This window comes from Canis lupus, chromosome 27, assembly GCF_048164855.1.
Source record: "Canis lupus baileyi chromosome 27, mCanLup2.hap1, whole genome shotgun sequence".
Classification (NCBI taxonomy): Eukaryota; Metazoa; Chordata; class Mammalia; order Carnivora; family Canidae; genus Canis; species Canis lupus.
Genome location: NC_132864.1, coordinates 6,891,123 through 6,904,693, shown reverse-complemented (window position 1 = coordinate 6,904,693; position 13,571 = coordinate 6,891,123). Strand labels below are relative to the sequence as shown.

Genomic DNA, 13,571 nt, shown 5'->3' with positions numbered 1-13,571 from the left:
TGGACCAGCCCTGCCCCGTGGGGCTCTGCTCTAGCAGACACACAAAGTGGCTCCATCACCATGGAGTGTGTTAGAGGGGCTGGCACGCCTCCACCTACACCGTTGCTCAGCTGGGCTGGGGAACGGGCCAGCCAGGTGGACTGGCCACAGGCCGCAGTCACCACCCCACATGCACACCATTTGCCGAAACTAGGGGCATTTAAGGAAGGTGCTGCCCATGTCCAACCCCCCACTTGTCTGGGGGAATTCAGCAAGAACCCTGCCCTAGTGCTGGGGTTGGGGTGCCCAGACTTGAGGGGCCCCTAGAGGGGCCCCAGGATCCTGTTAAAAGGCATGTCTGAACCTATAGATGGAGCTTGGTGTGATGTGCCGTGTGATGGGTTATGGTGAGAACCACATGGTGGTAACCCCTCTTGCAGCCACGTTGAAATTCAAGAGACAATATCTAACTTTCTGTGTCCAAAGTTGTATCATTTCAATAGTCAGTATGGAAGTCAGTGGGACATTTCCCCTTTCTGGCAAGCTTTGGAAAGCGGTATGTATCTAGCCCTCCTCCGTTCAGACCAGCCCATCCACATGCTCCGTTCCCACGTGGCTCCGATTCTATGGGGTGTGGAGGGTGGTGCAGCCTGGGTAAAGCCCACAGTGACCTGTCTCCATGAGTCTCCTCACACGCTCTGCCAGCCCTTGCTTCTGATCCCTGCCACCAGGCTGCCAGGCTGAGTGCATCAGCCCAAAAGTTCCCCATGTCGCTGTAGGCTGGGTATCCACTCAGATGCCACAGGGCCTGTAGCTGAGTGTGAACAGGCCCAGGAGATGGGGAGAGCGGGCCTCTGCCCAGGGGGTGGGGCTGGACACAGATAACCGCCCCTTGCTGCTCCGTCCTTGCCACACATGGCCAGTCCTTGGCTTCCACCTTGTGAATGTCTTTCCAAATGATTGCATTAGAAAATAACTCAAAGGAAACGGCCATAAAAATTCTTTGTCCGCACTCAGTGACACTCTGGTGTGTGTGCTGGGGGAGGGGACAGGCATGAGGCCAGTGACTGCCCAGAGCTGGAGAGGGTGGGTCTAGAGAAAGGGATGACAGAGAAGAGTGGAAATTAATCAACCAGAAAACAGGAGAGAACACTGGCAAAGCCAGTTCTTTGAAAGCACCAACGACACAGGGCCCCAGCTGGATGGGTGAAGAATGAGGATCCCCAGTGACCAGAGTCTGACCGCAGAGCTGAGGCTGCGCTGCAGGTGCCCGAATGCGCTGAGGGGAGGTGCGCAGGCCGCCAGGAAAGTACAGCCTGACCCTGCAGACCATGACGCAGCAGGTCATCAGCGTGGGACTGTGTCTGTTGAGGACATTAGCTCCATGATGCGGATAGCTCCGCACCCCGCTGGGCACGATGGTCGCGCAGTGCCTGACAGGAGGAGCTGAGCTCTAGCTGCCCAGGCCCCAGGGTTAGCCCCAGCATCGCCTCCAACATGGCTGGCCACACCCAGGAAGTAGCAGGCGAGGTTACCACCACGTTTCAGACGAGGATGACGAGGAGAACCCAGAAGCAGCAGTTCAGCAGCTTGAGACTGCCAGGGTGCTGGGTGAGCCAGGGTCCACACCTGGGCAGCTCCATTCCTGTAGCCTGTGTCCTCAACCTTGACCCTTCCCTGGAAGGCAGCCCCTGGCCTCCTGGGCCCTGTCTCTCTGCCATCTGCAGGTAGTGAGGTTCCTCTTTGGAGCCCATTTGACCATGTCCACCCCTTGCCCAAAGTGTTCTGGAAGGTTCTCTCTGCCCTCTCATTCCTGGTGACCTGTGTCCCTCTCCTGCCTTGACTCTTACTTCTGGCTGACTGATGATCCTCGAGCTTCAGCTTCTGCACCATCCACCCTCCGGGGTTTCCCTGCCCCAGGGCCCTCACACCCTGTGCACCTGCCTTCACTTAACGACCAGGTCACATGACCCGCAGCCGGGCTGAGGCAGATGCTAGGGGAGGCAGGTGGGGGTCATGGCAGAGTTCCGGATGCTCCACCTTGGCCAACGTCAGCTCTAGGTGCCCTGAGGCTCGCTATGTGGCCTTGGGCAGTGGACTCTGCCCCTCAGTACTGGGTTTTCCCTTCTGTGTGGTGGGGTTAGGCCAGGTTACATTGCTCCTCCCCCAGCGGCATTGGGAGTAGAGCATTAATTGAACTCATCTCAGAACAGTGGCAGGTCCTGAGCTGGTGTGAACGGCTGGCTCCTACTTGTGCAAATAGCTGTCCCCACCCTGACTCATTCTCACACCAGGTTTGCAGCTCCGTGTGGCGCATGGGGCTTCCAGGATTGCTGCGGCCCCCCAGCCGTGGCATCCACGCACGCTGTGGTGCAGCTCTGCAGCCGGGGCTCACCTCCTGCCTGCCACCCTTCTCGTGCTCCACCCCTCCACCTTTCTGGCCTGCTTCGTCATCCATCAGGTGGGGGGTCACCCATGCTACACATCTCGTGCACATGCACGCACACAAGACAAACGCAAGTCCATCTGCCGGTGCCTGGTGCTCTGGATTTGTCTTTGCTGCTGTCACTGTGGTGCCGCCCCAGTTCTCTCTCACAGAGCCGTCTCTTGAGCCCCCTTGCCAGGCCTTCTCAGGTTCCTTCCCAGGGCAGCTTCAGGAGCCATAGGCTGGCCCGCAGGTGCTGGGGTGGGACTGCTGCAAGCCCAGAGCTCCCATGCCAGCTGTGGTGCTCATGGGAACTGAGAGTTGGGCTCTGGACAGCCTGGAGGGCTTGAACACAGGCTCTGTTGAGAGGGTAGAGGAGAGATGGGTTGCCCAGAGTGGCAGGACCCACCCTACCTGGCCCCACCTGGCCCCTGTCTGGGCCCTGGGATGCAGCAGGAACAGGACAGAAGACAATCCCTACCTTCAGAGAGGAGGAGTTCCAGTGGGGAAGACAGCTTGGAACAGGTGGAGGGATTTTGAGTGGCCAGCAGGCCAGTGTCCAAAGGGAAAAGGGGCTGCTGTAGATCGGGGCTCAGGGAGCCTCTTCTGGCAGGCCTGGCACTTAGGAGGGCACTCTCCTGCAGAGGCATACCGCCGGGGGTGGTAACCAGTGCAGGGCATGAACTGATGGATGCTTTTAAGAACTCTTGGTGGTGGTGGGCTGGCATCCGTGGTTGGTCAGTGGGCCAGCTGCCCACATGGGCAGCTGATGAGCAGGAGGCTTCTGCAGGCACGAGGAGGTTCTGGGTGGCTTGATCAGGTCATTAGTCTTTCAGAAAGATGGGGACGGTGATCAAGCAGGCTCCAGGGCCAAGCCAAAAAGTGACGGAGGCCAGATGGAGCCCAGGGGACCCCACTCCATCTCCAGTGGCACGCACCTCTGTGCCCACTCTAATAGTTCTGGGCGCTGGATGTGGTTGCTCATCTTGTCCCTCTAGCAAGGGGGACCACACCTGTGCACAGATAGGGCCCACAGCTTGTGTCTCCCAGAGCCTGCTAGCCATGTGTCTCACTAGCATCCCTCGATGTGTTGTGCATCTTACACATCTGTCCATCTGCGGCCCATCCATTGTCTCCCCATCGACCCGTCTCTGTCTCAGTGGAGGAGCAGGGGGCAGTGGAAGGGTGGCCAGTGTCAGAGAGCAGCAGTTTGCTCCTGGTACTGGGCTGTCTGTGGGAACACTTGCATTGCTTGAACCCCCTTCACTGCGCCTGGTCCTGCCTCTGTCCACGGAGCATTCACCGCACAGTGCAGGAGACAGACAAGCCAATCTGGGATGCTGCTTCACTTTCAGAGGGACACTTGGGGCCCCAGGGTCCTGAACGGTCCCTAGCCCAGCCTGGCTGATGCAGGAGTGGACAGAGCATCGAGAAGGATTTCTGGAGAAAGCAGAATCCAGCTTATAACCCAAGTAGGTGTTAGCCGACCAGAGGAGTGGTTGCAGCAGGATGTCCTCCCAACTGGTCACGTCTGACCCTGCATGCAGCCCCAAGGACTGCATGTCTCATGTCTCAGTGGGTTATGACTTCACTTCACCAACAGATGCTGCCATCAGTGGGGGGATGCCAGCCTGGAAACACCCAAGCTGAGCTGTGAGCTACTGTTCATGTTCAAGGGTGGGGAGCAGGGAGGGGATGCATGCACATGACAGAGCCCAGAGTCCAGAAGCTGTGCATGCAGCCTTGTAGGGGGGAGGGGGGTCGCCTGCTCCCGCCAGCCCTGCCCGCCCACGCATGATCGCACTGTCTGTGAGAAGGGCGCCTCCCTGGGCTGGCCTTGCTCTGTGGCCATGCCCCAAGCCTCAGGGCTCCCTGCGGCCGCCTCTACCCTGCTTCTCCATAGCACTGGACCAAGAGCAGGCCTCTGCCGACCACGGGTTCAGGCCCTGCAGCTGGGAGGGTGAATATGCTGAACTGAACACAGCAATGACATGACATGTTCACTGCTGCCATGTGCCACGGGGAAGGCAGTGGTTGCACGTGCCAGGTGGGATGGGTTGTAGGTTCTGGGGTCAGGAAGCCCCACCGAGCCCCAGGGACTGGGAGAGCAAGTAGTAGGAAATCCTGGGGGCAGCCAGGCCTGGGATAGCCATGGGCTGTCTCCTGTCTGCCCAGGGGCACTGCTGCGTCCTCCCTCTTGGGCCCTTTGCAATGTCCTCTGCACTAGCCACCCACTCCCCTCACCCCCACACCCACCACCCCGTGGCCTGATCACCAAGGGGAACCACATGTTGCCTGTCTGTGGCCCAGTGTGCTTGCCGGCCAGCCCAGGACATAGACACTTCCTCCCGGGATGTGCAGTGGAGCCTGGACTAGAGGGCCCTGTGGGGGAGAGGTCAGGGAAGGGGAGGGATCACAAGAGTGGGTAGCAGCCTGAGGAGTCTGGGCTTCTTCATGGGTGAGTTGCCGTGGCCATTCTGTCCCTGTCAGAGAGCTTGTGGTATGCCACCACCAGGAAGTAGTATCCTTAGCCCCACTAATCTGATGACAGTGCCCTGTCATGCTAGTTCAAAGGAATTGTGCTCTACCCACCTTTCTGAGAGCCAGGACCTGACCCTGCCAGACTGAAGGCAATGCCACATTTCTACATGTCCCTCAGTCTGAAGGCAGAGTCCCATCCCCACAAGTCTGAGAGCCTGCTCTGCTGGCATGCCACCTTGCAAGAGCCGTTTGTGAGCCAGTTTTCAGACTGTTGGCAGCTGAAACCAGCCATGGTGTCCTCACACCACAGAAGCCTCAGGCACTCCATGTTAGGGCTCCTCCACCTTGGCAGCCTTGTCTTTTTTCTCTGCTGTTGTCTTGGTACTTGTAGCTATCTGCCAACTGTGTGCCAGTCTCTTCATTGTTGGCTTCAGGAGGATGGGAATGTGTGTCTTATTGTGTTTGCTGCCCAGAACAGAGCCAGTGCGTAGGTACTCTGTAAGCATTGGGTGGGCAGGTGACAGGTGGACCTATGGATGGATAGATGGATGGATGCATAGGTGGATAGGTGGTTGGGTGGGTGGGATGATGGATGGATGGATAGACAGGTGGGTGAACAGGTGGATGGATGAGTAGATGGATGGGTGGATGGGTAGGTGGCTGAGTGTGTAGATGGGGAGATGGATGGGCATGTTGGTGGATAGATGGGGGATGGACTGATGGGTGGATGGATTGGTGGGTGGATGGATGAGTGGTGAATGGGTAGATGAGTGGATGGATGGTTGGATGGATGGGTAGGTGGATAAGTGGATGGAGAGTTGTTTGGGTGAATGGGTAGATGAGCGAATGGATGGATGGATGGATGCATGAGTGGGTAGATGAGTGAATGGAAGGATGAGTTGGATGGATGGATGGATGGATGAGTGAATGAATGGACAAGTGGATGGATGGATGGATGGATGGATGGATGGATGGATGGATGAATGGATGGATGGATGGATAGATGGATGGATGAATGGATAAGTGGATAGGTGGATGGACCACAAGGCTCAGTGGTGGACACAGGCATAGGGGCTCCCACTTACCCTCCCAGGGCAATCAGAGCACCTTCTAGCCCTAGACATGGACTTAAAGGCCAGGGACTCTGATCTCATCTCTCCAGCTCCAGCTGGAAACATGTGTACCATTCCTGACACGCCCCTCCCAACCCCCACATAGCTGGCCAGTAACATTTCTGGGCAGCTAGGATAGCAGGTGGGGCTACAGGACAGCCAAACTCATCCCATTGTGTCTGGGATTGGGGTACTTCGTAGGATGTAAGACTCAGTTTTATAGGATTTTCTGGGATGGGGCTTTCTGAGCCAAAACTGGCCACTCAAGGAGGGGTGACAGACCCCAGCCTGCCCCTCCTGCAGAGTATCACTGAGGAGTCTTGCTGAGGCATCCTTTCTGGGACCCAGTTGAGAGAGGAGACAGCCTCTTTGAGTGTGTGAAGTGAAATGTGGCTTTCTCCCTTCTCCAATCTCAGCTGTGTGGGGGGTTGTAGTTTAGCCCCTCTATTCCCTCTCTCCTTACTGGGTAAACCTGTGCAGTGAACAATCTTCACTACTGTACATGGCAGCCCTGCACTAGTCCTTTCCTGTCCCTGAGGTGTCTGTGGGTCCAGCTTTTCTCTCCTGGGGTGGGACCCTGCCCTGGGTTCAACCTGAGCTGCTGTCCCCTCAGTAGTGAGTGTGGGGCTCATGGGGTGATTACTAATTATTGGAGCCATGGGTCTCAGCTGGAGCCACAGCAGCATCTCCCAGAGGGCCTGATGACCCGCGGTTTGAGTTTCAAATTCTGTAAGCCTGGGGCGGGTTTAGGGTAGTTAGAACTGCAGGTGACAACAGTGACATCTGGCGGCTTCTTGGTGGGTGCTGGCCCTGTCGACTCAGGTTGATGGAACTGTGTCACTCAGACACCTACGTGCACATGCTCCTTGTCACGCGTGAGGGATTTGGTAGGCATCCCTATTGCACAGGTGAGGCAGCTGAGCCTGGGGATAGTCAGAAGAGGCCATGCTGGCTCGGTCTGGACGTGCCGCACTCAGCTGACCAGGATGGAACAAAGCAGGCAGGGGTCCCATAATCTGTGGTCTGGGGGCTCTTGCCTGGCATGGGACCAGGACCCTGCCCTGGGACCAGGACCCTGCCCTGGGCCTGCCTCCGAGAAGGAGAGGGTGCCGAGGCCTGGGCCACCCCTGGGCCTCCTCTGGACCCTCTGTGCAGGGCCCTGGGCTATGGACTGCGGACACAGGTTCTGTCTTGTCATTTGTACTGCTGGCCAACACGGGGCCCATGGCTTTGGGGGGCCGTACCTCCAACTTGGAACCTGGGGTGGCCCTGGGGAACAGGGGGTCTGAGGGGCTGCCTGGAGAGAGGCTTCTGGCCGAGCCGGCAGTGGGGTCTGCAGGAGGAAGGGCCCAGGTCCTGGGGTCGTTTACTCAGGCCTCAAGAATATTCTAGATCATAGCCAGTGTTCCTTGCTGACCCATCCTGGCCTTTGGCTCAGCCAGGGTCTCCAGGCCGGAGGGTGCTCGAGACAAAAAGGCTGGACGTGGAGGATTGGTCATAGGCTCTGGACCCTGGCCAGGCCTCGTGGACCATGGTGGTGGGATGGGTTCTGTACTTGAGGGCACCATACTGGGTGGGCTAGGAGGCTGAGGGGCAAAGAGAGGTGCAGGACACTCACATGCCCTCGGTGTCCCCACGCTGTCCCACAGGTGTTGGGTCTGTTCCGAGGAAGATGCCAGGCATATAGACAAGGTACAGTGGTCAGTGTGTGCCCTGCATGCTGACCTAGAGGACAGAGCTGCAGGGATGCTCCAGAATACAGGGCTGGGGGTAGGGAGGTGGTGGGTGGCAGACCCCAGGCAGCAAGCAGGGCTGCCCAAGAAGTCTGGGCCATGTGGTTGGAGGTGTGACTCCCTGGCTGCGGGAGGTCAGTGCAAGGGTCTAAAGTTCTTTCCCAGTGAGAAGGAGAAGAGGAGCAGGAATTCTGGGTCTGCTTCACCTTCTGGGCTTGGTTTGCCCTCCACAAAGTGGACACAAGCATCTCCTCAGGGCTTGTGCGTGAGAAGTGGAGTGCTGAGCACAGCAGGGCCTGGGGACTCTGGGCCTCCTGGGTGCATTCGCCCTGCTGTGTAGGTGCAGGGCAGAGACACAAAGAGGTCTGGTGGTGGCCCTAGGGCACACAGTGGGCAGTGGGCAGTTCACACTCAGCCGGCAGTACCCTGGGGCTCGTGTGTGCCGTAGGGGCAGCAAAGGTGGCCTGCCGTGGAGGCCGGGGACCAGCTCCCTGGTGTTGAGATGGGGCAGGGTAGCCCGCTGGCTCCAGGAAACCAGGGCAGAGCCAGCAGTGGCGTCGTGTGCGGTCTGCTCTTCTGGGTGCTTCTTTCCATGCCTGCTTTGCCCCTGCTGCCCTCTCTCTGGGCCATGGCCCGGGGCTCAGTGTGGGTGAGCAGGTCAAGGCAGAAGTGAGGAGCCTGACCCTGGATGTGCCCCCACCCTGCCTCCGCAGGCAGAGGGCCAGAGTCTGTGTTTGCTGAGCCTCCCTCTCCCTGTCCCCAGATGAAGGTCACAGCATCCAGAGGGGGCGACCACCACAGTGGGGATGACAGCTTCCACGAAGCCACCAGCTCCCGGAGGAGTAGTTCTCGGGACCAGCTCAGTGACGTGAGTGCCCCAGCTTCTTGCTCAGCCAAACACTCCCAAGTCCCTCACTCGGAGCCGGGCTGCTCCCCACCTTTAGCAGATATTGAAAGGCTCACCGAGAGCTTTGCGTTTGCACTTAGCATTGTGCCTTCCTTAAAACGTGAGGTTTCACTAATGAGGAATTCCCCACTAGGAGGGGTTTAAATGAGAAACCCAGAGTAGGCCCTGGCAGGAGCCACGGGGAAACCTTGTCCTGCTGGGGGTGCACCCTGGCCCATGGGTACTGCCAGACAGGGCCACAGTGGGAACCCCTGTGGGCAGTGCTCCTGGTCTGCTGGGCGGGCCTGCTCTGGGCCCTGGGCGGTGAGGGGGGCGGTGCGGTGGGCAGCTTCAGGCCCACGGGGAGCGAGGGTGCCCCGCTGAGGCACATGCTGGCCTGGTCGGGGACCCATAGTGTCCTGGGAGGACAGGTCCCTGAGTATCCAGCCTAGTGTGGGGATGACCCTGGCAACACGCAGAGGATGCCACTTGAGATTGGGCCAGCAATAGGAGTGCTGGGTGCCCTTCAGGGCCTCTGGGTCTCCCTGACCACAGCCACTTGGAGGAGGGGGTGGGTGGGCGCAGCAGGGAACTAGGATGGTGACCAGGGGAGAGGCCCCAGGCGGAGGCCCCTTCCCCCCACCCAGAGGCTTTTGTCTTCCTAGACCCCCAGCTGCAGAAGCCTGGAAGCTCAGGGGCTGGGTTTCTGGGTGACTGAAAGGAGTGAGCATCTCTCATTATCATCTCAATAGAGGCCTGGAGGGTGCAGCCGCTGGTGGGGAGGCTGGGAGGAGAGGCTAATTGCCCAGCTCGGGAGCTTGTCACCACAAGATGGGAAAATAGACTGGTAATTGTCTGGGGCTGTGGGGCTGCCCTACTTCGGACTCTAATTGCTGGTGGGATGAGTGTGAAGGAGGATTCTGAGCACTTCAGGGAGGGCCCTGAGGACACATGCTCCAGAGCAGTTACAGCACCCCACCCGCCCCCTTCAGCAGGGCTTAGAGGTAGCTCCCCTCCCCCGCAAGGATGATCCCCCCCTAGGACCTAGCAAGGGTCCATCTGGGGAAGGAAAGGTCCCAGAGCCCCAGCCAAGGCTGGATGGGGTGCTGTGCCTAGGCTGCAGTAAGGGGGGACCCCTTCCTGCCCTTTGCACCACCCCTCAACCCGTGGTCCCCCACCCTCCTGGAGGAGTCTGCAGCCAAACCCGTTCCGCCCTGGCATGCTCTGGACCCAAGTCTACGGGTCCCTGATGAGCCTGTGTTGGCCCCCTGAGCTCACTCACACCCTGCACCACCCCCACATCCACCCTGTCGGTTGCCCCTTCCTGCGCTCTGCCCCCTGCCTTGCCAGCCTGTGTGCTGGTGGAATGCCCCTCCTCGCGTGGCTGCCCACTGAGCACATCTCCTCACTGGTTTCTCCTGCCAAATCTGAAATGCCCTGTCAAGTCAAGTGTTGCTGGGTGGCCTCAAGGGACCTTCCTGGGTGCCCCTCACCTCTGGCCCCAGGCTACCCATTTACTCCCCTTCCAGGAAGTCTGCCCTCCACCCCCAACCCCCGCAACCTGTGAGGCTGGTGGCTGGTGGGTGGTCATTGGTCCCCCTGCCTGGGCCAGAGGGGGAGGACATGAACGGAGCCCCAGCAACAGCGTGCCTCACCTGTTTCCCATAGCTGGTTTGGGACCTGGCCCTCTGGGAGGGGCCGAAATGTGCCCAAGGAGTGAGCCCATCTATGAAGGGACCTGGGGACTTTGCCTGCCTCTCTGTTGGGTTGACTCTGCTGGGCAGGGCTGCATCTTCTGAGTCTCTGGAGGAAGGCTTGAGGCTGCCAGGGCCCTGTGACACTCTGCTGTACCCTCCTCTGTGGCACAGTGGCCTGTCAGCACGCAGAGATGGGGGTCTGAAAAAGGCTGAGGTCCTGGGCCAGGAGGAGGAGGTCCTCAGAGGAGGGGCAGCCACTGGGGTTGTGAACCCTCCTCCTAACTGTTCTTCCTTCCCTGCAGAGCTCTACGCAGGCCGTCTCGGGCAGAGGCTACTCGGTAAGTCTGCCATCTGTGTACCTTTGCAGCTCCCAGCTGTCCTGAGTGTTTCCCCTTCGGGGCCAGAGACTTCGGGGTGGTCCTGGCCCTGCAGCAAGGCTGGGAGGGGACTTTGTGCAGGGCTGGGGCTGGGGCCAAAGCGGGCAGAGATTGGGAGGGAGCATCACGCTCATTCAGGGTCCTGCCCTGGGGGAGACCTACTGGCCCTCATTCCCCAAATTCCTCGAGCACTCGGGGTAGGGGAGACACTCTGCCTCTGGGTCCTGCCGGGAGGTACCTGGAGTGAAGGGCCCTGGGTGCCGAGTGACCACCCCACCAGGGACTTGACACCTCCACGATGTGCTCTGCCTGGACTCAGGCATGAGGGGCAGGAGGTGGCTGACTTGTAGACCTGACAACTCCAGCTCTGTGGAGGCCACTTCCCTGCCCTTGAGGACCACTATCCCCCTGCCCCTGGCCCAGGGGAGCACCACTCCCCTGGCTCTGTCCAAGGGAGCATTACCCTTGGGGAGTACTACTTCCCTGCCCCTGGCCTTGGGAGCATCACTCCCCGGGTCCTGGCCCTGGGGAGCATCACTGGCCCTGCCCCTGCCCCAGCGGAGCATCACCCCCTGCCCCTGGCCCAGGGGAGTACCACCTCCCTGCCTCTGGCCCTGAGGAGCATTACCTCCCCACTGCCCCATCCTGGCCCAGGGAAGCAGCCCCTAACCTTTCCTTGCGACTTCATTTTGTTGCCCCTTAAGTATCAGGAGAAACGTTAATGACACCATAAAACCCAGAGCTCCATAAAAGCCATTTCTGTAGATTTATAGCCGTTGGCTCATTGGAAGGCAGGGCCTGGGCTCCACCTGCCTCATCCCCACAGCCCCTGATTTACTGTGAGCTCCAGACTTCCAGGACCTGCTGGGCTCATTCTCTAAATCACAGCAGCTCTTTATAGGGTGTGTAATTAACCTGCTGATTTTCTATGTGGCAGGGACACCCTGCAGCCCTGGGCCTCCCCTGACTCCCAACCGCCCCAACCTCAGGGTCTGCCAGCCCAGGCAGTTCTACATCTGAGGGGCTGTACACTTCCAGGTGGTCACATCCCGATGCCTGGGAGTGTTTCCCTGGGGGAACCCTGCTGTCCTCAGGTCCCTGGTCACAGCCCTGGGTCACAGCACACCCTACACTGTGCCTTCCTCCCACAGGCTGGGCGGTCTCAGCTTATCAACCACTCCTGGAGTGCACCTTGCTGAGCCAGCAGCACACTGGCCAGGAGCTGTGCCAGCGTTGGTACCCAGCTAGGGACAGAGTGGGCAGACCTGCCAACACGAGGGGTGTCTGGTTACAATACACTATGTGGCACAGGGTGGGACTGGGGAGAGTGAGGGCCAGGAACCCTCACTAGTGGGTGAGGTAAAGGGAGAGGGGCCTGGCTCAGGGCCCCCCATTTGGAGCCTCCTTTCATGCCTGAGAGCCCCCGGGCAGCTGGGGTCTCCCTGCCTCGTAGCCTCTTGTCACAGCCACCAGGCAGCCCTTCTGCTTCCAAGTTATGTGCGTTATTCATGGTCTTCTCCCCTAAGAGTTTCTTCGAATGTTTCCTGGAGAAGAACCCATAATTAATGTGCCAGCTGCTTACAACTTAACCCCCCACGGCTGCTGCACGGGAGTGACAGGTGGTGGCAGGGTTGGGCCCAGACTGCTGCTAGGGCCGTGGAGGTTCCTTTGTGTACTTTTGGCCCTGGCATGAGCAGATGTGTGTGCTGGTCCCTGGTGTCTACCAAGTGGGCACTAGAGCCAGAAGCAACCCAGGTGACCCTTGTCTCATAGGAGTGGGCAGGGTGAGGACAAGTGGGGGCCTGTGTGTAAATGTGTGTGTATGTGTGTATGCATGTGTGTGGGTGTGTGTGCACATGTTCCAGAGGTAGGGCATGTGGCTTCTACGTGCACCTGCCCCATGAGTAGCTCGTGTGCGACTCTATGAAAGAAGAGTATGTGCTGTGTCCTCTTGTGTGCTGACACGTGTCTGCAAGGTGGTGTTTCTGTGTGGCTGTGGTGGGGCTAGGCACATCTGCGCCTGTGTTCTGTGCACGTATGGGCACGTGGTGCATGCATGCCATGTGTATATCTGCATGAAAGTGACCAGCATGGCACAGTGCCTCTTTTGTGTATGGTTGACAGCAGGCATGCCACGTGTCCCTGTGTGTGCCCTGGAGCCCCTGCTGCTTGTGTTTTCTGTAAGTGAGGCCTCAAGCTCAGCAGGGCTCACGTCCCCAATAGTGTTCCCGCACTAGGTGACTCAGGGCAATTGTTGTCTGACCTGCTTTATAGGCCATACTTAAAGGGATTTAATTCTGTGAGGTTTACCCCCAGAAAATCCCCAACTATTGCTCATCCTCAACAGCTTCTGTCCCAGTAGTTTTTGGGCAGTGCCCCCAGCACCCTGTCAGATGCTCCTTAGTGTCTTGAGATTAGTTGGAAAGTATTTTCCTCCATTCGGCTCCATGCAGCTGGGGACATGATGACCCATCTGCCTCTGAAGCAGCACTTGGGGGTTCCCTTATTAGAGAGCAATGAGGATCTGGATGCCTGTTGAGGTTGGAGTCCAGCCCCACCCTCCCACCCCGAGTGTGATGCATGGAGTGTCCTGGAAGGGCCCCATGCTTGCAGAGGCAGAACAACAGTGAGCCCACTGGCAACCACCTGTGATGAGCCAGGGAGGTCTCAGGCCCCTTCATGTGGATGCTGTAATGACCCCCCAACCTCAGAGGACCCAGCCCAGGTGCTCTTGGAGGGGCTGAGCTAGGCCCCACAGGAGCAGGCAGGCTAGTCTGTGGATCCCCTCCCTTCCCAGGACCATCCTGGGCTCCTTCTCTGGTGCCTGTGCCCGCCCTGCACCCCACCCTGCCCGGCAGCAGCCAGTGTCCTCAGCCCCCCT

General features: G+C 59.0%; 1 protein-coding gene across 24 annotated transcripts in view; it reads left to right on the top strand.

Moving 5' to 3' along the window:
* The window catches only part of FBRSL1 (fibrosin like 1), a 78,272-nt gene that overhangs the window by 22,207 nt on the left and 42,494 nt on the right, over window positions 1-13,571 (top strand). For 22 of the 24 annotated variants that reach the window (XM_072802043.1, XM_072802037.1, XM_072802044.1 and 19 more), the window contains exons 3-4: window positions 8,494-8,598; window positions 10,616-10,651. In XM_072802043.1, the coding sequence (XP_072658144.1) occupies window positions 8,494-8,598; window positions 10,616-10,651 (141 nt within the window). The remainder of the gene's footprint in view (window positions 1-8,493; window positions 8,599-10,615; window positions 10,652-13,571) is intronic. The other 2 variants (XM_072802041.1, XM_072802048.1) reach the window with 1 other exon arrangement.